Raw genomic sequence first — 23917 nt, 5'->3', positions numbered from 1 at the left:
TTGTGAGTTTTGCCTCCAGCAGCTGGACCTGCTTCTTACAGTGAATGTCTGAGAAAAAATATTGTGCTTCCACAGAGGAAAGAAAAAATGAACAATTTTGAAATATGCTAGAGCATTCTGTTCTTAAAAAGTCTGCTCTAAGGAGAAACTATTTTACTAGAACCTGACATGCTAAGGTTTGATCAGGGACACACCTACCTGTGGGCACTCCAGCCCACTTCAGCCATCCCGCCCTGCCTACGTGGAGGACGCAGAGCACACGTGACGTTCTCTAAGCACATGAATGTGATCTCTTCTGATGCCTCTGGGAAGGAATTGGGTCCAAAGTTACCAGAAATGAAAGGAGAATGAACATTTATTGAGTATCCACTAAACGTCAAGTAGTTTATTAAAATGTCACCCCGTCAGATCCTCTCAACGCTGCACTTATAAACACTGTACATCTTTTTCGGAGAATCCATTTAGTGAGATATTAATTCTTTCAATGTCAAACAATTCTAGTTTTCATTTCTTCGAAATTATCTAATTTTGAAGTTTGATATTTCATGTACTACTCCTTCAGTTATATACTCTAAGCATTTTGTGATCACCAGAAATTGCCCAGTTTTTTTTTTTATTGTGGTAAGAACCCTTACCCTATGGTCGGCCCACTTAACCAAGTCATAAGCGCACACTGCAGTACTGGGAACTCTGGGCACAGGGCTGTGAGCAGCTCTCTAGAACTTACTCATCTTGCACGACTGAAACTTTGTGCCTGTCGGACAGCAGCTCCCTCTTTCCTCTTCCCCCAGCTCCTGGCAATCACCATTCTCCTGTTTCTGTGAGTTTCACATTTTTTTCTTCTTTTTTGGTTTGGGGGGTATTTTTCCAGTTTTAATAGGGCATCACTGCCAAATAAACGTATCTCTTTACAATGACATGATTTGATACATCGCAAAAGGTTTCCCCTCATCAGGATAAATAACACATCCGTCACCACACAGGTTTCTCTTTTCTTCTCTTTCTTTTTCTTGCGAGCATATTTAAGTTCTCTCTTCGCAAATTTCAATGACACAATGCAGTGTTGTCAACTATAGTGAGTTGAACCGTTTCAGATAGCTCGCATAAGTGGAATCACACAATATTTGTCCTTCTGTGACTGGCTTATTTCACTCAGCACAATCCAGCGATCCCACTTTGGGGTATATATCCACCAGAATTGACATCAGAATCTCAAAGAGACATCTGCATTCTTGTGTTGACTGCAGCCTTGTTCACAAGAGCCAAGATATGGAAACAGCTTAGTGTCCATCGACAGATGAATAGATAAAGATAATGCCAAGAAATATTACTCAGCCTGAAAAGAGAAGGGTATTTTGCATATGCAACAACATAAAGACATTTATTTGACAAGCAACTGCAGACTTCTGTTTGGGCCAAATGGAGTGAGCCCCATGCAGCCTCTCTCTCTCAGATGACAAATGAAACTCTGGCCAGAGAACAAATAATTGCCGTCTGATTTTCTAAATTCACCAAGTGAACAACTCCCAGTAACTTGAATCCTGATACTGACCAGGTCTGAGACAGGTTCTGTTGGGGTTTTTACATAAAACAATATTTATATATTACAAATGCTTTAAAAATATACGCAAAATAAATTTGAAAATATGCACCAAAATACGGGCAGAGCTTAATAAATGGTTATAAGGCAGTCCCCCTATTGACCACCACCAAGGTCATTGCCGTCCTCTGTGACATTTGCTCAGTCTTAGTTGTACAGGAGACTGCAAATTAGTACTTCCTGTGTCCCTATGTTACTGTCTCTCTAGGCATTTCATTGTGTGGAGTTCGTCAATGTCTCTGGAATGAATCATGAGAAGAATATTATTTATCATATTATGTAAAAAATGACACTGAAATGAGTCTGACCGAGTTGGTGTGAACATTATGCAGCATTTTAAATGCCCTTTTCCCTCAGCAGTGCTATCTGGGGCAGAAAGAACAGGCAGAGCAGCTGAGGGGATTTAGAATTAGAGAGGAGCAGGAGGAAGACAAAACTTCTCCAGTAATCTTTGCAATTTAACCACCACATTGGCGTTCTCACAGCATGAAATCAAATATGATTTTATGTTCATTGCAGGATTGCTAGCACATCATTTCATAAAATGTGCAGGGTTATTGTTTCCTTTCCCGTCATCTGTATTTGAGAGCCCCAACTCACCTCAGACAAAGGTCCATACTGAATTATTCTGTGTCTTCTATTAAACAAAGGATTCTTTGATACAGTGCAGAAAAATATGTACCTTGATGAGCACGAAATTTGAAGAGAAGGAGCATCTAAAACTTAAGAGGAAAAGGAAGAATTAGAAAAAATAATTGAATTATCTGAAAAACACAAATAATATCAGCTTTCATAAGTCACTGTAAAATATAGAAATAAATGACTGACATACTACTTATAAATAGCTACTAAAATTAGGACATTTTTAGAGCTAACGCATTTATTATATATTCCATCATGAATAAGTTGGGAGGCCATAGTAATGAGCCAGGACCCCTGACCTCTGCAGGGAGCCCTCACCCAACCCCAGAAACTGTCTCAGACACTCTCAAGGCATCATGGGTCAGAATCATTCCTTTCTATAGGGAAGGTGTGGAGCCAGTGGTGAATGGAGGGATTGGGAAGCTGGATATGGGAGAAGAACCCGGGGCTCAGAGGCCCTTCACAGAGCAGGAAAGTGCAGGGAGGAGCTCCCCCTGGTGGCTGTTGGGTGATGCTGCTTGACCCAGGTCAGAGCTTTCCCTGGGCTGTGCTGTTTACCTCTGAAGGACCATGCTGATGCACACTGCCCACCATGGGCTAGAGGATCAATGAGTCCCGTTTCAGTGGGTCCAGTAACTTCATTTTCCTCTCCCGCAGTGTGTCAAGTCTCCACCGCTAGAAGCTCACAAGCTCTCTCTGCGCTTGGGGCGTCTGGCATGTGGCTCAGTGCGTCTTCATATCTGCTGTCCCCCAATTCTGTGTTCACCATCGCCCAGAGATTTCAGTCATCTAGTCTCAGCCCAGATGCCCCCTAGGGTCAAGGTGAATGTTTCTGCATATAACACGGATGGTACTTGCACCTATGCTCTGCTCAAGTGATACCGTTCCTGATGGTTTGGGTTTCATTATTTTCCTAGAATCGGAAAATGAAATTGCCCTACATCCTCTCTTCTTTTCCTCTCTCTCTATATGTAACATATAATATACAACATACATAAGATGCAACATGTAACACATAATATGCAATATGTAGCATTTCATACATTATAATGCATTTTACATACGAAGTTCTCTCCATATAATACATTACATATATTTATGTTTTTATATGTAATTTTATAATACGCATATTAGTTTAAAATAAATATAAATTCCTTACTTTATATGACTGTTTGATGTAGCTAATATATTTTTAATCAAGTTCTGTAGTGTTACTCAGTGTGAGGGCTGATAGAACAGGAACGTTACTACAATGGAACCTCCTCCCTATTTTAGGGCTCTTCTCCCATTGCTGTACTAAAAACTCTCACAGCCTGTGACTGTAATGTACTGGGCCCTAATCAAGATTTTTTTAAGAGCTCCATGGAATTATTGAGTGTTAGGTGTCTAGGATCTGAATCCAAAAGAAAAGATGTTTATCCAGTACTTTCCCAACCAAGGAACCACAGGGAAGAGCAGGAGACGTTGTGGATTGACCTGAGGGAGGTGAGCACTGAATGAGATGGCATTGAATGTGGAGATCACTGTGGGTGGTATTGATGGATACCTGCGCAGTATTGTCATCCAGTCCGTGAACATGGCTGCCCTTTCACTTATTTAAATTCGTTTTTTTCAGTAATGTTTGTATTTTTCAGTTTACAGCCTTTTCTATTTTATTATTTTTGATGCTTTTGGAAATGGAACTGCTTTCTTAATATCCTCTTAATCTTGTTCTTTGTTGTTAATTAGAAAACCAACTGATTTTTGTAGAGTATTACTACCCTTAAGTCCCGTAGGAGATACCAAATAGAACCCATTAGGGGTTATGATAGGAGTTGGTTTTCCTATCTTGAAACAGTAGGGTAACAAGTATTGAGGCAGGTGGGAATATGAAAATGAAGCACTGCCATCCGTGAGCAGTACAATGAGTAACCCTGGATCCACCTCTAAAGGCATTGAGGAAAAGTAGGGATTTTCCTGAAGGTTTAGTGGAGGCCAGAGAATAGCTATCACAAAGCACACCTGAGAGCAAAGCTTCTTCAAAATCCCCTTCGAGTAGCTCTGTCTTCCTAGATTTCCATTCCTTTTGGCAACTGCCCCAACTCTCTCTTCTCCCTCTCTGCTCGTTTTCCCCAGTCAAGCTCATTTCTCTCTGCATCTTTCTTCTCCAAACCCCCTCAGCTTGCATATCCACCCAGTGATAAATACCAAGCCCCACCTCGTGGTCATCCACTCCTCTGCAGCTTCTCAAGGTTGCCCCAGGACTCTGAAGCACCAGCATTCTTTCCATCTAGCATCACTTTGGAACGTAGTTAGTGACGTAACTCATCGGTGAACAACATGGGCTCTAAATTCTGACTTCATCTTCGCAAACCGGGTGACCTCAAACGATATCCTTCCTCTGGAGCTGTTTTCCAATCTATAAAATAAGGATAATATAAGTACTTGGCCAGCATGATTGCCATGAGTATTAAATGCGATGATGCCTGCAAAATGCCGGTCTGTAGTGACTGTGCAGTAACTGTTAGCCATCAGTACTATTATTCATCTGCTGGAAAATTCTATGAGGTCAGTAGGGCAGTGGTTCCTGTTTTGATATGAACAAAGCAAGGACCCCAGTGGTGAATTGATTTGCTCAAGGTTGTACAAGACAGGCAGCCAAGCCAGAGGTCAAATCCCATCCCTTGAGTCCAGAGCCTTTGGATTTCTGCCCAATTTCTTAAGGTCAAGACCTGACAAGCAAGTGCTGGTGAATGGGGTCCCCCACAGCTTGGATGCTGTTTAAGAATTCTGAGGAGAGGCGATACCCCTTCCTGGCTTCAGTTTTCAGTGCCAACATTAAATTATGATGATGTATGACATGAGATTGTGTCCCCTGCTGGCCCCTGAAAGTTGCATTTCTTCTGAGGGCGACTAGAGAGGATCCATTTTGCTGTTCTCAGTAGGTCTGGAGTGACCTACTCTAGTCCCTCTGCTTGGGACACAAAGCTCATTGCCCTCATGAGCCATTTCTCACAGCAGCCACTCAGGGACTTCCTACATACTTCTAGTTTGCCTGGATGGTGTCATCACTTCATTAAAATACAGAATTAAAGTTTGTCACTGGACACCCAGCCAGCTGTCAGGATCCCCCCCTCCTCCTGCCAATGTCACACACTTGGTACTTCCTAGTACAGTGTGGTGTTTAGGGAATTCTGGAGTCAGACAGATATGAGTTCAAGGTCTAGGTGTGACACTAAATGTGGACTTGGTTCAATTTTTCAGCCTCTCTGAATCTCCATTTCTTCATCAGTAAAATGGGTATTTGGATAATGAAAAGCAGGCAGTTAATACTTCCTCAGACTCTGGTAGTTCATGAGATTGTGTCAGTGAGATATGACTACACTAATGTCACATAACAGATAACCATATACCTTAGGGGCACATGACAATCAACAATCCACAGAAGAACAAATGTAAGTAGCCAACCCAAATGTGGACAGACTTCCCTGCATTAGTAAACAAAGCATGTCCAATTAAAGAAAACCCAAGATACCATTTTTCATCTATACTTAATGGGAACTCTTTAAAAGATAGACTTTACTTTTTAGAACAGTTTTGAGATTGATAGAAAATTTAAGAAAGACAGCACAGAGAGTTCCCATACACCTCTGTTCTGGTTTGCTATTACTAGCATCTTACCTCAATCGGGGATATTGGTTACAACAGATGAAATTATACAGGTTCATTGTTATTAACTAGACGTATGACTGTTGATGCTGACCTTGATCGCCTGGCTAAGGTAGTGCTTGTCTGTTTTCTCCACTGCAAAGTTACTGCCCCCTCTTTCCATACTGTGCATTTTAGGAAGGAATTCCATGCACAGGTCTCTCCCTGGTTGATGCCCCCTCAGCTCTCAGGATCAGGGCAGAAAAAGGAAGATGTGCACAGCTGACTCTCTCCCAGTTCAGGCCTCATCCTGATGCAGTACCACGTGACCTATATAGTGAGGGGTATGTCTTCAATAGCAAATATTTACTGAATACCTACCTGGTGTTGAGTCTGGTGGTTGGCAGTGGAATCCCAGGCTGTGCTAGACAGCCTCATCCCTGCTCAGGGAGCTTGCCCTGAAGTAGGAACATTAGGGTGGGAGGCATACATGGGGCCATCCTTCCCCAACTTCACCACTGGAGACAGGGAGGCCAGAGAGGACACTGCTGCACTCATGGGTCTGTGATGGGATGAGCGTTGTGGGATGATAGGAGAGCAGGGAATCAGAGGCAACACGAGAGCTGAGGGCACCTGGGAATGACGTGAAGAGTCCTCGGGTTTAGGCAAAGATGTAGAAAAGTCCATGAAACGATATAAACAGAGGAGGATGGAGATAAACAACATGACCTGGGAGAAGTGAACTACCAGGGAAATGAGATTAGAATTCAGGAATTACGAGACCCTGGCAGGGCAAGTGCCTTAGGAATCCCAGAAGATGTGCTTTGGTTTGTCAGGTGGAGGGGCTTGGTCATCGGTTGAATGTGATCTACTGAGGCTGCTGGAAAGGAAGACAGGGAGAGGCCACATGTCAGCAGGGTGAGAAGTGAAGTGTGGGTGAGAGAGTTGACAGAGGGAGGACAGATTCCCCTCCAGGAAACCTTGCATGGGAAGTGTAAGATGGAGGAGTCCAAATCTGGATGTCCTTCACTGTGTGTCATAAAAATAGAATAATGTTAATTTGTATATTTTTGTCACAGGAGAAGATAAATTCAAAGCTTATAGATTGATTACCCTTTAAAACATTAACTGTTTATGTCCAACAAAGAAAATTTGCTTCTTTGGCCCCAGCTTGGTGCCATAAAAGTACTATACTCAAAAACATTCTTTACCACCTTACTGGTCTCCTCAGTAAGATGAGTTTAATAACATTTGGACTCAAGTTTAGACTCTAGTGTGTGAGATTCATGTGTTTAACTTTGTGAAAATTGGTCTCTGACACGTTGGGAGCTTATTTCCTGAGATGTCTGAGAGGATCCTTCCATCTAATCTACTGACCCTGTGGTGACTGAGGACTGGAATCTTCAAGCTCAGGAATTACTGTTCTTGAGTCCTGAGGTGATTCCCAGGAGCTACAAAAACTTTACTTTTCTGACCCTGTATTTTTCTAGAAATTCACCACCCCCACACACTTTTTTGTTACAAGGGGCTGAAAATAATTTTGGGGGCATTAGCTGACTGGTGTCTACGTGATGAGAACATAACGGAGGTAGTAGAATTTTGGAGAAAGTGTTCTTGGTGGGATATTACAGGAAGGAAAGGAAAGGAAAGGGTTGAGTATGATTATGGAGACTCTAATCTTCAGTGACTGAAAGCATTGCAGACAGGGAGCAGGGTGGACCCACGCCACGTGGGGCTTCGGCGTCATTCTGCAGTTGTGCCTTTTTGTAAGTCACTATCACCCTCACTGGCTTGGATTCGAGAGGTTGCTTGGTTGACACTCCTGAAATGAAAAACCAACGATTGTCTTAGTATAAGCATATTCTCAGATACTAGACTCATCTCATTGCGATGAAGTGGATTTTCCTAAAGACTTCCTCAGAGCATTGAGGTAAATGTCTGAAACCAAGAAATGTCAAAAATAGGAAGGGGCTCATGATACAGGCCCCCGGGTTCTGAATCTAAACTCTACCTTCTAGAATGGACTCCTGCCCGTTAGCTGTGATTAGCGAGGTGCCAATAATACCAGCTCTAGCCTCAGGGGCACTTCTACTAGCCTTATTAAATACTTTTTCACAAATTTATTTTACATCCACTATCTTATTTAATCTTTACAACAATCCTAAGATTTAAACATTATTACCCCCTACAGTTTAGAGATGAAGAAACTGAGAACGAGCTAGAATAATTGGCCAAAGATCAAACAGCCAGGAAATGGTAGCACAGGAGTTTGCAGTACTCTGAAAGGTTGTCTGACATCAAGTCAGCTCCTTTTTTCTCAATGATGCTGCTCCTCTTAATCTGTTTCAAAGAGCACTGGAATTCCTCGGTGCTTCAGGGACCACTGAGCAGCAGCGCCTCGGGGCCCTCACTCTGGTTTCAACCAGAGCACGTCTATTATACACATAATAGATTGGAAGTTTTGTTTGAAAAAGTTCCCAGACACTCTATTATCCCATGATGTCTCCTAAAGCTGTTACGAGCTGCACCAGCAACTTCTTGAAGTCAGAGACCTCGACTTCTTTCTTTGGTCTCACAACAGTGTGCAACCCTGCCTGACCTGTGAGCCAGCCTGTGGAAGGAGGAGCAGGTGGGAATCACTGCCCTTGGGATGTGCTCTGGGATCCCCCGTCTAGGTATCTCCCATGACCCCTGGCGGCCTCGCTGCCTGTTTCTCACCGAAGTTAGTTGAAGGATCTGCAGGCTTCTTGCTGCCATCACAATGCATGGAGCTCTCCCCCAGGAGGGAAGCAATGTCTTCTCCGAAGTCAGTCGAAGGATCTGCAGGCTTCTCGCTGCCATCACAATGCATGGAGCTCTCCCCCAGGAGGGAAGCAATGTCTTCTCCGAAGTCAGTCGAAGGATCTGCAGGCTTCTCGCTGCCATCACAATGCATGGAGCTCTCCCCCAGGAGGGAAGCAATGTCTTCTCCGAAGTCAGTCAAAGGATCTGCAGGCTTCTCGCTGCCATCACAATGCATGGAGCTCTCCCCCAGGAGGGAAGCAATGTCTTCTCCGAAGTCAGTCAAAGGATCTGCAGGCTTCTCGCTGCCATCACAATGCATGGAGCTCTCCCCCAGGAGGGAAGCAATGTCTTCTCCGAAGTCAGTCGAAGGATCTGCAGCCTTCTCGCTGCCATCGCAATGCATGGAGCTCTCCCCCAGGAGGGAAGCAATGTCTTCTCCAAAGATCTGGAGGCAGTTCTCAATCAAAAATTGCACAAGAGAAATCTGCAACACAAAAGGGTAAAAACGGGGTGTTCTTTTTCATATGGCATAGTTATAAATCACATTTCATACATGAATCTTGGCTCTAACAAAAATTGTGAAAGAATACTAAGAAAAATTCAGAGAACCAGTTTTCTCTAAGAACGAACTGTGATACTTTCGTGAGTACTTTGGGCACAGGTTTTAAAATACTTTTCATCAGTGGACTAAAGGCATAATTTGTGGTCTAGTTTAAAAGCTAACATTTTTATATCAATGGTTACATCTTGAAAACAAAGGCAATTTTCAAATGTAACCCACATAGGATGTTTGGGGGAAGATGTATACTCTCTTATGAAATTTTATCTGTTCGTTTTCATTAAAAATTTTTTCCGGTTTTGTTGAGATATAGTAGACATATCGCATCTTAGGAAAATTTATAAAGCACCCAATAGACACGGATACGTGAAATTCATTTGTAAGTTTAGGTGCTGCTTCAACTTGGGCAGCAGAGATTTCTGTGGGTTTTTGTGAGGGAAGAAAGCAGCTGGAGAGACACCATTCAGTTTGTCTGGCTGCAGCCCCTCCTCTTGCATTGCCTGCCCCACCCTTACTTTCTGGGAAACTCTCTTGGGAAACAGCTATGATCTTATTGGGCATGTTGTAGCTCTGATGGGATGTTCTGGAAGCTTTTACTAGTTTCCTCACCCTATAGCAGAGGCAAAATAGTAGCCAAGTATTTTTCTGAATGAGCCACAGCTGGCAGAGGAAGGTCAAAGTGTGTGGAGCCATGGGTGCTCATATTGCCCAAGCTGCCTAGGATGTGCCAGTAATGACCAGAGGAGCTGGGTGTTGTTGCCATCGTGTGATGAAGAAACCATGGCTTGGAAACTTTGCCCAGGGTTACACATCCCTCGGTGATTAGGCTGAGAGTTGAACCTTGGCTTGTCACATTCCAAAGCCCAGGTTCTCTTCTGTCATATCGGGCCGCTCCTCTCTCTGCTGTTCAGTCGGTCCAGAGTTTAGTCTCATGGACACGAAGGGAGGAGAGACTCCACTGCTCACAGTTCCCCCTTAACAACCCTCCTTCCCATCCCCACAGAGGAGGATAAATGACTCTGCCACTCAACGGATGCACTTTCAAAAACTGGTCTGTCAGAGTTAACACCGTCCATTTTGGGTTCCAAGTGGGGACTCTGACCCCTAGGGCACGCAAATGAGAGCTTTCATTACCTTTCTTGTGATGTCACTTTCGAAGTCTGCGCTGCAGGCATTGGGCAAACAAAGAATGCTTGGGGCTATGCAGGTGGCTAAGTTGTAAGCTGTCATCTGATTGACGGACGAATGCTGCTGAATGTTGTGCAGCACTCCAAAAAGATAGCGCAGGAGTGCTGCATTGGCTCTGGGCAGCTCGTCCAAAAGCCTAAAGACACAAAAATGGACCTTTAAAGACAGCACGTCATTTTGCTTAGGAAGTTGGAAATACAGAGAAAGGGAACAGAGGACTTCTTTGTAGAGCAGGCACAAGGCCCAGTGAACATGCACGAGAATGCAGAAATGGCCCTCCTAAACATGCTGCCTGAAATATTTCCCTGAAACGCCTAGAACGTGTTCTCATTTGGGCACATCTTATTAATATCGAATTTAATCTAAATGTATTTTAAAACTCTGAAACATTGCAGAAACTCTTCAATTCAAGTTCACAAATCTCATTGATTAAACCAAACAGTGATGAAATTTGAAAGGCTCCCTTTGTTTTGAAGGTAGCAATATAGGAACACTGTCTCAGGGTAAGAGCCCAGCAAAGTTCCAGGCAAAAATGTTTCACTGAGTTCAGTTTCTGAACCAGATAAGAACTTCTCTGGCTAGTTAAGTGTTTGACAAAGGTAAGACCATATCCCTGGCAGATTGGTCCTTTAGCATCTCTCTTGGACCAAAGGATTTCATCTGCTCTCAGTTTCATATTGTCAAATAAAAATGGCAAGTAATAGGATATAGTGGAATATATGAGGAAGCCATTCTGGTGTAAACCTAATTCGGGCCTGACCTTGTCTTTCCAAAAGGGCCTGACCGAGGCCGTTGAGCATGCATTGTATATCTGCTTTAGAGATTCCCTATGGCAAGAGCAAAAGGACCTTGAGATAAAGTTGCAACTTCCCTCCCCCTCCCACCGTTGGTGTCTCCTTAAGGATTAAGCATCTTTCCTTAGGCTAGAAACTCACTGCTGTGTTCACCTGTGACCACCCAGCTTGAGACAATAGACTTGCCTCCTGCTGCGCCCTTGGAGATAGCAGACCCACTACCTGCTGTGTCCAGCAAGTGCTGTGCCGACAGGGCAATCTTGTGACTATTGTGGGAGGGACATTTCAATCATGTGAAACACCCTCTTTGAGGGTATATAACCACCCTATGTACCCCCACTTCTTTGGAGTGCTCTCTTCCTTTGTGGAAAGACCTCCCGGGTTATAATCCTAAAATTTCAGCTCAGAATAAACTCACCCACATTTTCATTTATAGATTGGTTATGGATTATTTTCGTCGACAACATATTCAGAAGGTGTAAAATGGTCAAGGATTCCTTATTAACAAGACTAGGAGAAGAACAAGAACTCAATAAGAGCAGTAAGGCATGCCTCTATTTTTGAACTGGCCTCCGTGGGAGTGGTCAAATCCAACTCTTTGGCATTGGTCATCATTTTAGTGGACAAAGCTGTAAAGTATAAGCTAATATTTTCCTAAGAGTATGTTGATTGTACTTTTCAGGTGTGCCCCAGTAGAGTAATCATAGCATCGTTACCTCTGAGTGGCAGCGATTTTCTCCTCCTCGTTCTCTCCATCAGTTATAGTGACCCATTTAGCATAGAGATCAGATGTAAAGACGCTCCCTGGGATGTTTCGAAGAAAATCCTTACACACATCAAAAGAAGAGTATTATTCTTATGGCAAATACATATTGGACAAATTACAGGGAAAACATGCAGTTGAAAAGTTGAGTTTCTGTCCCCACTTCCTTCTCAGGCTCCCCACACTGTGACCCACGCAGCGCTCAGCTCCACCTCTCCACTGCCTTGCACACCCTGAAGTGGGTGCTTGGACTTCTAAAACTTAGAAGCATCAAAGCAGAGTGGGCCACAGTGGGAGTGAAGAGAAAGCCCCCTTCCATCACCTGGAACTTCCTCTTGGTGTCCATTTTAGTAAACTAGTGGAAACTGACAAGGTCCGGTGAGACGTCATCCTCAATCCTGCTAGTTTCTTGAGAAGAAATACCCATCCCCGTTTGAGACACAGTGCTTGCTCTTAACTCAAGCAAGAGAAGTTCCGAAACAAACCAAACGCGCACCCCCTCGTGCTCTCGCACACATATTAAGAGAGAACTGAGCCTTCTGACTTGAGGTATGTGTGCTCCTTGGGAGAACACTGCGTCACAATAGCCTCGTTCTTCCTGGTTTTAACTGTATGAACGTTCGATTCTGCAGACTGGGAAGCAGCAGACATTGGAAATATATCAAAATCCCCAATGGGTAACACTGTGTTACCCCTTACAGTCTGTGAGTGGGACATACAGATCCTTCCAAAAGAAGAAACTTACTAAAAACTTAGATACATCGCAACTTCAGGCCTCTGAGTATCAGGGCTACAGACGCACAAATGTCAGCTTCCTAAGTGGAGGCCTGGAACATCTGTCACTTTAGAGGGCTGAGGAACAAGTTTAATATCGTAGAATTGGGCCTATTAAAATTTACGGAAGCTTTAATGCTTGTGCAAGACTGAGGGGAAGTTGTCACATTGTCTTGCTAACTTCCAAGCACACCTAGCTTCCATTGTTCTCACTCAGCAGCACACGCCTTCTCTTAGTGGTGGCTTGCTCAAGAAGTGCCTCAGGGCAACTATCCTAATTAGAATCTAATGATGGTTCACTCATGCTAATACCTATTGAGCTGCTGTTAGTGCCAGGCACTGTTGTGAGCACTGGGGACAGAGCAGAGAAGCCAATGGACAGAGTCCCAGTCCTCTCACTTTGACTATGTTGATTGGTGTGTGGTACCCAAGGTATTGTAGCTAGCCATGGTAGTTAGTGCTTTTCACCGTGTTTCCTATGGAGTGCTTCCAATATATTTGGAGGGAGGAAGCAGTCCAACTCTGGCCGGCTCTTTGAGTCTGGGAGCGTGCAGGAGGGCCCTTGCCTCATGCGTACCACACTACATGCACTCGGAGCATGTGTCTCCTCTCTGTTTCCTGAACCCTGTTCTGTGGGAGCCCATTGGTGAGGCTGAGTGTGGTGAAGCCAGAACATTACCCGAGCAGAATATGCCAAGGGTATTCACTGCTGGACCTCTATTTTTAGACAGCTCAATGGCAGACTCAATGTGGTCCTGATGACGTACTCATTTCTGGTTTAGGTCAACACTCCAGTTCACTGGGCGTGGTATTATCAAAGCCAAGTTGCAAAGTCTGATTCCCCACCAAGATCAGTCAACTTTAGGAATGTCTAAGAACTATACCCACGAGTGGCCACCCCCTTGCTAGTCTGTACTTATAACAGACAGATAGGCAAGACTCTGCTGATGGGCAACTCTAACTCTTGCTGGAAAATCAGTTCCAGGTGTGCACCTCACAGAAGGCAACACTCAACTTGCTATTTGCATGCCTAGTGTATATTTCTAATCATCCCAGTGTCACAGTGCTCGACTCTAAGCCACTTCTGAACTGTCCCTATATATGACAGAGCTGAACAATCATGGGGAACAAGGAAAGACCAAATGGAATCTCGATTATAAGAGAATTTTAATAACCTATTGTAGTCATTTCTACTTATGACATTCCTCTTTAGAGCTGTTAACAAATACCAAGATGGATTGAGTCAATTCTTTCCCTGTTCTATGATTCCCTTCATAGAAACATAACTGGATATTTGTGATTTAGCTGTATCATTTAAAAAACTTTTTTGTATAAATCTATTGAATTTTCAGAATTCCAAACAAATTTTCGTTGCTGCACCTACTTTAAAAGTCAGATTTATAAGAAGCATGTGGTAGGAGCTTGTTACTGTGTGACCATAATCGTGGGTGGTGGGTTAAGCATAACAAACGTTAATAAAGGATGCCAAATTTGGTAAGGGTGAAAAGGCAAAAAAAGTGAAGTCACCCCTACACTACTTTTCAATTAAAAGAGACAGGCGAAAGGAGGATGAGGAAGTGAATGGAGCTTTTGGTCACTCATTGAGCATTTTTTGATTCATTGAATGACAAATGTTGGCTTACTGACTACGGTCAACCTCTTTATCTATTTTCAGATGTTTCATACGAATTTTCTTTTGTAAACTTTGCTTTCATTAGGACAATGGTGAAGAAGTCATCAAAAACAGGATGTTTGTTCTGGTAAACGTTCTGTATATCTAAGTGTGTGTTTAGGATTTTTATTATTATTATTCTGGGATAATGTTCAGGAATGAAGAAGGAGAAGGCGGTGTGTGATGAGAAAGGAAAGTATATCTAACATTTGGGGCTTTTAACACCCAAACTAACGCCCTTAAATTTGGACTTCGTGAAGTGTTGTTCAGTTTCTCAATCTATTATGCCTATTATGGTTCCTGGGCAATCACGGTGAAGGAAATTGATCATGTACCTTCAGAGTTACGCTGTGTGTGGATAATGCTAGAAGTTTCCCTACCTTTAAGACAGATGCGACCACAAGAACAGATTCACAGTCCAGGTTCACTTTGTCCCCAGCATTTAATGTCTCCTTTAGGGCTCTGCATGATTTTATATTGGCTGATTTTCTGAATATGCCCTCTGTGAGCGGCCCTTTTTGCTTGATAAAGCAAAGCATATCCTATAGGGAAGAAGAGAAAGGAAAAATCAATGGCACCTCGTATCCAGGAGCCCAGAGCACCCGCTCCCCGCTTGTCGGAGCTGGGGTAAGCGAGGTGCAGTGCTGGAGGTGGGGGCATGCAAGCAAACGTGGAATTTTTTTTCTCAGTGTCTCTATTTTCTACCCAACCATCCCTTCTACATTCATATGCTGAAGCATTTCAAACAGTTGTTAAGTCAGATTTTCCTTTTCAGTGAATTGACACTTTGGAATCAAACTTCCCTGCTTCCAGGCCTTTGTGGAATCACCCGCTCCTACTCCACCAATCTTTCCTCATCGTGCCCTAATATAGCTGCTCTTCCCCAGCTATGGAAATCTTTGTGCCATACCCGTGTCCCATTGTTCGTTCCCCTTTAAGGGGCTGCGTACCCCATTTCTACTTCCTGGATTGCGTTCCCTCTTTTAAAATCGGGCTCTCCAAACCCCTCTCCTCCTCCTCTAATTACATCCTCTTCTCATCACTCTTTCCTTTCCTTTTGCTGCATCTTCATGTCCTCTGCTTGTGGTGCAGAAAGGCTCTAGGTATTGGAGTCAGGTAATCCAAGGGACCCGAATCCTATGATGCTACTACATCTTGGCTGTGTGGCCTTGGGCACAGTGTACACTTTAGTGAGGTTACTTTTTTTTCTCGTTTGTGAAGTGGGAATGATGATAATCATAGCTACCCCCTAAATTTGCTGTGAAACTTGCAAGGACTGAGGTAGTAGGAGCATGGGACTGGCATGACACACTTCTTCATCGTTACCCTAAAATTCCCTAGATCTGGTAGAGTGCTTGGAGAGATACTGGACACTCAATAAATGTTGACAGTGACAATTCCATACACCAATTTGAGTTAACACAGGCCAAATTCTGTGGCTGTCACTTGACACATTCTATTTGGATGAAAGGATCCACATATGCCAGAGGCTGAGTCTGTATGCTTCAGCACTGGAAATACAGGTCAAAGTCACCTGAGAGATTCTGAGAAGTGAGACTGAGTAGACTCAGCTGAAGGAGGCTGAAGACTACTGAGGAGTTCAGAGAAGATGAGACGGGGTGGACTCTCGGAGACTCCTCCACATAGAGCCCATTTGCATTGATCTGAGCAGGCATATGTGGGCCTTTGCTGAAACCTATGGAATGGACAAGGGTATCTTTTCCTTGTCGTGTTTGCTTTAGGACTCTGCAGTACCTAAATCACATTTTATTCTCTGAAGTAATATTAGCAAAGCTTTTCCCCCAAAGCCAGCGGCTGTCTAAAGATTTCTCCGTTTAGGGATAGATTTAAACGAGACACTTGACTTCTCAGAGTTCTCTGTCCTCAGGAAAGCCACAGAAGCCCAAAACGAAACCCACCAGAAGAGAAGGGGGCAGGCTGTCACGTTCGCACACATCCCCGAGGCTGACGCCGAAGAGCTGCCCTGGCTTTGGGGATGGTGGCGTCACGTGTGGAAGGTCCTGGCAGGCGCTGGAGCCGCGCCGGAGGGCCCAGTTGCCCATAAAATTCCTTCTCACTGACTTCTGGCCTGAATCCAAAGAAGAAGTGAGATTATCAGTAGTAGTTAGTTTAATTTACTTACGGCACATTCATTGCGATGGCAAGAAGAAAGAGGAGCTGAGTCAGCTTTTGCACAGAATTTCCCACGTTCGGAAATTGGCCAACTGCATCCTTGTGGTGTTAATGTGCTCTTCTTCCCCTCATCCTGCAAACCTAGAGGCTTGCTCAGACTCGGGGTCACTTCTTCCAGGGGAAATGCTTCCTAGGCAGTGCTCTCTCCTGCCTGTTGTATGAGACACTTCACTTGTACTTGTCCGTGTTTTCTGATGTTTAGTATGAACAGTGGATTCAGGTGACAGATCACATTTCAAAAGCTAACCAGGTTTGGTTTTCAAATCAAGCAGAGTTTGGCAATCATCTGCTTTCATAGTAAGTCTCCTCCCACTCTTAGATTCCCTGTTTGCTTTCTGAACGCCCAACCATGGTCAACGTTCTTTCAGCAAAAGGATCTGCCTTGCAAGACACAACTTGCCTGAGCCCACTTCTCAGCCGGCCTCTGACCTCTGCTCCGGGGGCCACAACGCTCAGGCAGCTCCATGATGACTATCAGCAGTCAGGGTCCTTGGGAAGTAGTCATTAAATGCTGGCTATGTGGTAAGATTCCAGGTGGCCGTGTTTCTTCGGACACCCCACAAAGCTACCCAGAGATGATTTTTAACTACCCAACAGCCCCTGTCAAAAGAATGCTTTTCAAAGGAAAGGCGATCAGCAAGGAAAAGCTGAGTTCCAAGTTTCTACTGCTCAGCTATGAATGTTTACCTAATAAGGTACCTTAACATTTGTTTAAATCACATGTTTATACCGAATACTAAAAATGTCAACAGAGGAGCCAAGTTGTAGAAGGATAAACAGTGAAGCAACATTTCACCAAGTAGCCTTCAACGCCCAACCACTCGGCCTTCCCGGGAAGGAGTGAGTGCATCTCCATGTCCACTCACGTGGATGCAGTGCTCCTGGGGCTGGACCAGAGAGAGCAGGATCCGAGAAACAGAAGGCTCCTGGTTCTGCCGCTTAGTCAGATAAGTTTACTCAAAACTCTTTGAGCTTTGGTTTGGTCTACTTTAATGTAAATGATGCTACCTACACCTCTTTGGACTAAATACTAGAAGGTCCCACTCAGCATAAGGCATGGCTCATAGCAGCCTTGATAAATCTCATCTCCCTCACTCAGAGGCCTAAGGAGGCCTAGACATCTGTCTCCTCCCCCCAAAGCAGACCCCACCCCCATTCTCCGTTTGATTTCACTGCCTCCAGAAGGTAGCAGTCATGAAGGAATGCCACCACTCCCCTAACTAAGGCTTCCTCCTGCCTGGCATTCATACCTCTACCATTTTAAAGAGAGAGAAGAAAGCCAATACATTCTTAACTCCAGGAGAAGATTTCTATATGTCTGCATGTACAAATGTTTGTCTCAGATACACGTTCAAATATAGGTTGAGTTGTTGTATGCAACCTGGTTTTCCTACTCTTAACCTGATTTGATTATTTCTGAAACTATCCAAATGTATTCCATTATTCAGCTTAAACAAGAATGCTCTGAAGAAGAGTGCTCTATCCCTTGATACAAAGCTACACATTCAGCTACTCTATGAGCATAGACAGAAAGTATAGACAGTGAGCTAACATCTGTTGCCAATCTCCTTTCTGCTTGAGGAAGAGTGGCCCTGAGCTGACATCTGTGCCTATCTTCCTATATTTTGTATGTGGGTCGCCTCCACTGCTTGGCTTGATGAGTGGTGTAGGTCAGCACCTGGGATCCAAACCCACAAACCCTGGGCCACCTAAGTGGAGCGCACTGAACTTAACCACTACACCACCGGGCTGGCCCCCAAAACCTAGCTAGTTTTAAACATTCCTGGCAAGATTTAGGTTAGTGTTTCCTCATGCTCCAATTAGGGTGTGTGTATTAAAAAATAAATTTTTTGAAACTTTATCCTTATAAAATAACAATCATAATAAAAATACTTTGAAGTAGAAATTCTATTCTGGCTCAAATACTTCCCAAATAAATAAAATGTCTTCTTCAGAGAAAGAAATATCAATGGGAGAATATTGGAGTGGTAGGGGAAAAAAATGACAAGAAGGAAGATAAAAAAGCCCTGACCGTAAACATTCAGTCTAGTTTTGGTCTCGCCCTGGGTCTGAAGCAGACGTGGAAAGCGAGCTTGCTGTGGGAACAGACTTGAGAGTCCAGTTCTCTCTGGAATCCCAAGGCCACTTCAGCCGAAGCCCAGAAGAGAGTCCAGTTCAATTCCATAACTCTTCGCTCCACTGGAGTTTTTGATTCCAGGTGTGTCTAAGACATGTGGTCATTTGGTCCCCTCCCGTGACAGACCGAGATACTGGACAAATCCCTGAGATTGGGAAGGCACGTTCTCGGGTTGTAGAAGCACATGCTCTGAGAAGACACATGGATGTGCAGACACAGAACTATATGGCAACAGTGCTCTGGGGATACAGAGAAGGGAGCAACTGTCTACCTAGAAGAATTAAAAAAGAAAAAAAACCTTCCTAGAATTGAGCTGGGTCTTGATTTCAGACCTTTGGAGTTTCTCTAAGCTTGATTCTGGGCGGGTACTGGGTTCCTGTCCACACGGGCCCTCCACCCACACATGGAAAATCAGCTCTGTGTCACGCGTTTGGGAAGTGGAGACATGAGCCAAGAGAAGGCGCTTGCCGGAGGGGAGGGGCTCACCTTTCCTCTGCTGGTTTCTGGCTGGGTGCCTTGGCTTCAGGATGAATTGGCCTTGCATTTCTGGGGACTCCTGGAATGTGGAGCCCTCTGGTCCCTGTGGCAGGAGCCCAGTGGCTGGACGATGGCTCATTTTAATTATGTAGGGATGCTCATGTCCTGTACAGAGAAAAATCTAACTATGCATCAGGATGATGGTGATGGATTAGGATCAAACCTCCTTACTGTGAGCGTGTGGGCCACACCAGTGTGTGCTGCCATTCTCCCGCAGCTTCTGGATGAAGAAGGCTGTGCTCCCGAGCGAGCGCCACGTGCACCCTCACGGGCGACACCTTGCAAAAAGCAGGTGCCCAAGCAAAAGAGTTTAAAAAGGAAAGAGAAAAAGATTTTTAACCACGTTGCTTTCTTTGGAATGCATAGATCCGTAAGTGCATTGCACAATGTTGACTTTTGCTGTGTTTCCCTCCGAGAATATTTAATGCCTTCTAGTTTCTGCCTTGACACTAGCTAGATCTGTACATCTGAGGCAAATTACTTGACCTCTCTGAGCCTGACATTCATCCTTTTAAATGCTTACCCTCACACAGATTTATAAGGATCAAGGAAAATATATTAATAAACATTGGTGGTCAATGGTTTTTAAAGAATTGGACCATATATGTTCAGAATTGCTGTGATCACTGTTGTCTCACTCGTAATGTCATTTTAACACAGATTTTTTGTTTCCTTTTGTCAGTTCTAAAGACAAGGACTCCTCAAGAGCAGCAGGGCTCTGTGCCTTCAGCTGCCCTCCCACAGCTGCCCACCCTCCCAGGGCCCTGCCAGGCAGCCATCAGAGGGAAGGCTGCACGGTGTTGGAAACCCAGAAGCAAAGTGCAAAACAGAGTTTACAGAGTGGAAAACTGCCCCCAACATCACCGGGAGTTGCCTGCCATGTGATTTGTTTTGCTCTTCCATGCTTTAAATTGCTTCCTCTCCATAGAGTTCTCTGTGGAGAATTGCACTTTTCCCCAACAGTGTGGTGCGGATTTCATTCTTGAAGAATACAGGCATGCCTAGTTTTATTGTGCTTCCCTTAATTGCATTTCACAGATACTGCACTTTTTACAAATTGAGAACTTCCGGCAACCCTATGTCAAGCAAATCAATCAGCACCATGTTTCCAACGGTGTTTGCTCGCTTTATGTCGCTGTGTCATATTTTGATAGTTCTTGCAATATTCCAGTCTTTTTCATGATTATTATAGTTGTTATGGTGATCTGTGATCAGTGTCTTTGATGGTACTATTGTAATTGTTTTGGGGCACTATGAACACTGCCCATCTAAGATGGAGACCTTAATGGATAAATGTGTGTGTGTTCTGGCCTCTCCACTGACCTGACATTCCCCTCTCTCTCCATATCCTCAGGCCTCCCTGTTCCCTGAGACATGACAATATGGAAATTAGGCCAGCTAGTAACCCTACAATGGCCTCTAAGTGTTCAATGAGAGGAAGAGTCACACACCTCTCACCTTAAATGAAAAGTGAGAAATGATTAAGCTTCCTGAGGAAGCCATGTCGAAAGCTGAGGCGGCTGAGAGCTAGTCCTCTGGCACCAGAGAGTTAGCCAAGTCATGAACACAAAAGAAAAATTCTTGAAGGAATTCAAAGTGCTCCTGCAGTGAACACATGAATGAGAAGAAAGCAAAACAGCCTTATTGCCGACAGGGAGACAGTGTTAGTGGTCTGGATAGAAGATCAAACCAGCCACAACACTCCCTTCAGCCCAAGCTTATCCAGAGCAAGGTCCTCACTCTCTTCAATTCCGTGAAGGCTGAGAAGACCTCCTGCCAGGTCTGCGACAGAGCCTGTCCCTTCCCTTGTCTTAGTCCCTCTATTTTCCGCACTGAACAAATTTGGTGATCCAAGATTTATTATTATTCTTTTAGCTCACTTGCTCTAATAACGATTTTAGGAGAGGTGTAATCGATTTATCAATGACCTCAAGAACAATGCTAGAAAACTCGGCCTGAGAAACAGCAAAGTACCGGTGGTTTAGTCAGTGAAGACGTGAGGAGTTAACTGCGATTATCTCATCTTCCTTATGATGCTGAGAAAAGTTTCAGACACAGAGCAAGTATTAAATAAATATTTGTACTTGGATTCAGAGGTATGGCTGGATTTTTTAAGATTCTCACAAAATAGAGGCTACTTAGTAGTTAGGAACTGGAACAGAGGAATTCAAGACTGGAATATAAAAAAATAAATAGATGGGAAAAGAAATTCCAATCCAGGTTGCCATCATACCTGAGGAAGTAAGTATGTATAAGTTTTTCAAGACAGCTCTGCTTGTCAAGTAAAAAAGTAAAGAAGAAAAACTCACATTTCCCACAAACTAGACCATAAGCCGTGGAATGAAGAGATGTTATCAGTGCCTGGGATAGAGTAAGTGCTTAGTAATTATTTAATAAATGTAGGAAGGAATATTGCATAAGATTTTCACTTTTAAGGGTCTTGGAGCTTGAGACTGAGCAACCGTTCCTTGGAGACTTCAGAGTTACAGTTTTCTACCCAATCAGCCCCCTCTGAGATGTTCCCAGACACTTACCAGTGAGTGGGCATGGGGCCTCTTTCTTGCCGGAACTGACCCACAGCTGGTAATCTTTCTCAGAGCCCTTGGAAACAAAAAGAACTATGTGTCACACTAAATCTTTCACATCAGGTACCAGTTCCTTAGCATTTCTGCTTCCAAAAAGAAAAAATTGGGGCCAGTATAAATGCTATTTGGTCAATGGGGGTGGCTACAGTTTTTTGGAGTCAATGGCGCCGATTTCAGTAACCCCTTATCCCTCTCACAGCCTCCAATAGACCCTCCCTGATTCTTGTCCCTGTTGATGAAGGCCAAGGATCTATGGAACCACAATGCAGTCAGCCCCTCAATTTGGGCATGGCCGATAGCAAAAGAAATCACAGTTATGCCCCCTTTATTAAGGAGGAAAAGTCTAATCTTGAGAGTCCTGCCTTCTGCTATCTCCAGACTCCTTGGAGAATGTTGGCTTTTGCCTTCAAATGTCCCTGCCCAGACAAGCATGCTGTCCAGAGAGCCACACACCCTGCCATGACTGTTCCATGAAAGTAAAGCTTGAAAGGCCTCGATGGCTCAGCAACCCTGAGCTAAAGGAGGCGGAAGCCCAGGAGGCCTTGAGGAGATGGCCCAGTGAAGTCAGCGCACTGACTCTGGTGCAGACGCGGGAAAGAAGCCACAAGAACTGTAACCGAGAGAACAGGTCAGATGCAGAGCACAGCCACTCCCAGCAGAATCATTGCCAGTAATGCTGTAAAGCCTACTCGGAACGAACAAGTCGAAATTATAAAGACAGCTGAATTATTTTAAAGAGTTCTCCAAGAGAGGATAAAGCAAAAAATGTTTGAAACGGAATTGTTGGTGATTGATAGGTACCGTGCTTGCCCTTGACTCCCGATTAAAAATCAGTCTAGCCCTTCTGAAGGAGAGTCCCAGCTATGGCAGCCATCACACACACATACACAGGCACACACACGTGCCTGCACAGCTAAATCTGCTCAAAATTGTGTTGCAAATAGGAAATGAGAGCTAATAAAAACCTTTTCTTTTAAGGTAGGGATTGGAAACACTGTGTTGGAATCTCTTCAATCAGGCATACATATATAGCCAAATAAGCCCAACTCTTCATTAAAATAGAAATTTTTTTGTCTAGTGAGATTGATCACTTTACGCTAAGGAAAATTAAAATCATGAAATAAAATGAGCTATATCATTAATCAATCTCCCTAACCTCATCCCTAAAAACACTCACTCTCTTCCAAGGTTTAATTGTTATTCAGAGTGTACACATCTTCTAGGTTAGAAATCAATGCAGAAGTGTGCTTTACTCATGCATATAAATTCCAATTCATTTAAAATGTATTATTATTAATTCTGTTTGTACAGAAATCATTGGCTCCTTATGGAAAATTCTGGTTGCCCTTTGCTTTTAAGAGGCTTTATTATACCATTGGGTTAGGCAAATTTTAAATACAAGTCTTGTAATTACGCCCTGTCACTGTAGCAGGGCATTTTTACATTTCCAGAGAATTTTATTTGAGGAGCCGTGCTTTACAAGTGCTTCCTTGTTTTCTGTCCATCTGCATGTCACTCTCCCTCTCTTTTCCCTGACACAACCTTGTCCTCAAACGTATGTATCTCTCACCAAAAAGAATTTCAACAGCTCACACCAGCTCCATCAAAGTATCAAAGAGCAGACACTTAAAATCAGAACAGGATGAAAGTGATGTGGACACAAACGCCCCCGGATTCGTGGTCTCATTCAGAACTTGTCTCCTCCTTTACCAATTCACAAAGGGCATTAGCCAACTCATCCTCAGGGTCTGCATCAATGGGGTGGAGCCTGTAGCCAGGTGGTCTTTATATCAAAGTTCACAAGAAAACATCTTATTTAGGGTTCATCATACTGAGATTGAGTCCTTGAATGACAACCAGGGCAAATGGCGATGGGAGGGGAGGAATCAGGAAAGAATATACAGAAGGAACAGTCCAGTGGAGGAGGAAATATTTAGAATCTTATGTGATTGTCCATGTATAAAATACATACAATAAAAATGCATTTTGCCATTAGCACTCTAAAATTATAGCCCAATTTCATTATGCTATTACTTTCCATTTGCACAAAATTTAAAATGGG

General features: G+C 43.8%; 1 protein-coding gene across 1 annotated transcript in view; it reads right to left on the bottom strand.

Moving 5' to 3' along the window:
* Nucleotides 1-23917, bottom strand: part of LOC138919874 (rho GTPase-activating protein 20-like) — a 97012-nt gene that overhangs the window by 10997 nt on the left and 62098 nt on the right. Inside the window, exons 9-19 of the mRNA XM_070246462.1 lie at nucleotides 21805-21871; nucleotides 19220-19375; nucleotides 16323-16492; nucleotides 14784-14945; nucleotides 11911-12020; nucleotides 10347-10536; nucleotides 8588-9137; nucleotides 6251-7691; nucleotides 4440-4640; nucleotides 2201-2322; nucleotides 199-304 (exon numbers count right to left, since the gene is read on the bottom strand). Coding sequence (XP_070102563.1) covers nucleotides 7543-7691; nucleotides 8588-9137; nucleotides 10347-10536; nucleotides 11911-12020; nucleotides 14784-14945; nucleotides 16323-16492; nucleotides 19220-19375; nucleotides 21805-21871 — 1554 coding nt within the window. The 3' untranslated portion in view covers nucleotides 199-304; nucleotides 2201-2322; nucleotides 4440-4640; nucleotides 6251-7542. The remainder of the gene's footprint in view (nucleotides 1-198; nucleotides 305-2200; nucleotides 2323-4439; nucleotides 4641-6250; nucleotides 7692-8587; nucleotides 9138-10346; nucleotides 10537-11910; nucleotides 12021-14783; nucleotides 14946-16322; nucleotides 16493-19219; nucleotides 19376-21804; nucleotides 21872-23917) is intronic.

Source organism: Equus caballus, chromosome 21 (assembly GCF_041296265.1).
Source record: "Equus caballus isolate H_3958 breed thoroughbred chromosome 21, TB-T2T, whole genome shotgun sequence".
NCBI classification, from domain to species: domain Eukaryota; kingdom Metazoa; phylum Chordata; class Mammalia; order Perissodactyla; family Equidae; genus Equus; species Equus caballus.
This window is presented reverse-complemented; position numbering and strand designations above follow the sequence as displayed.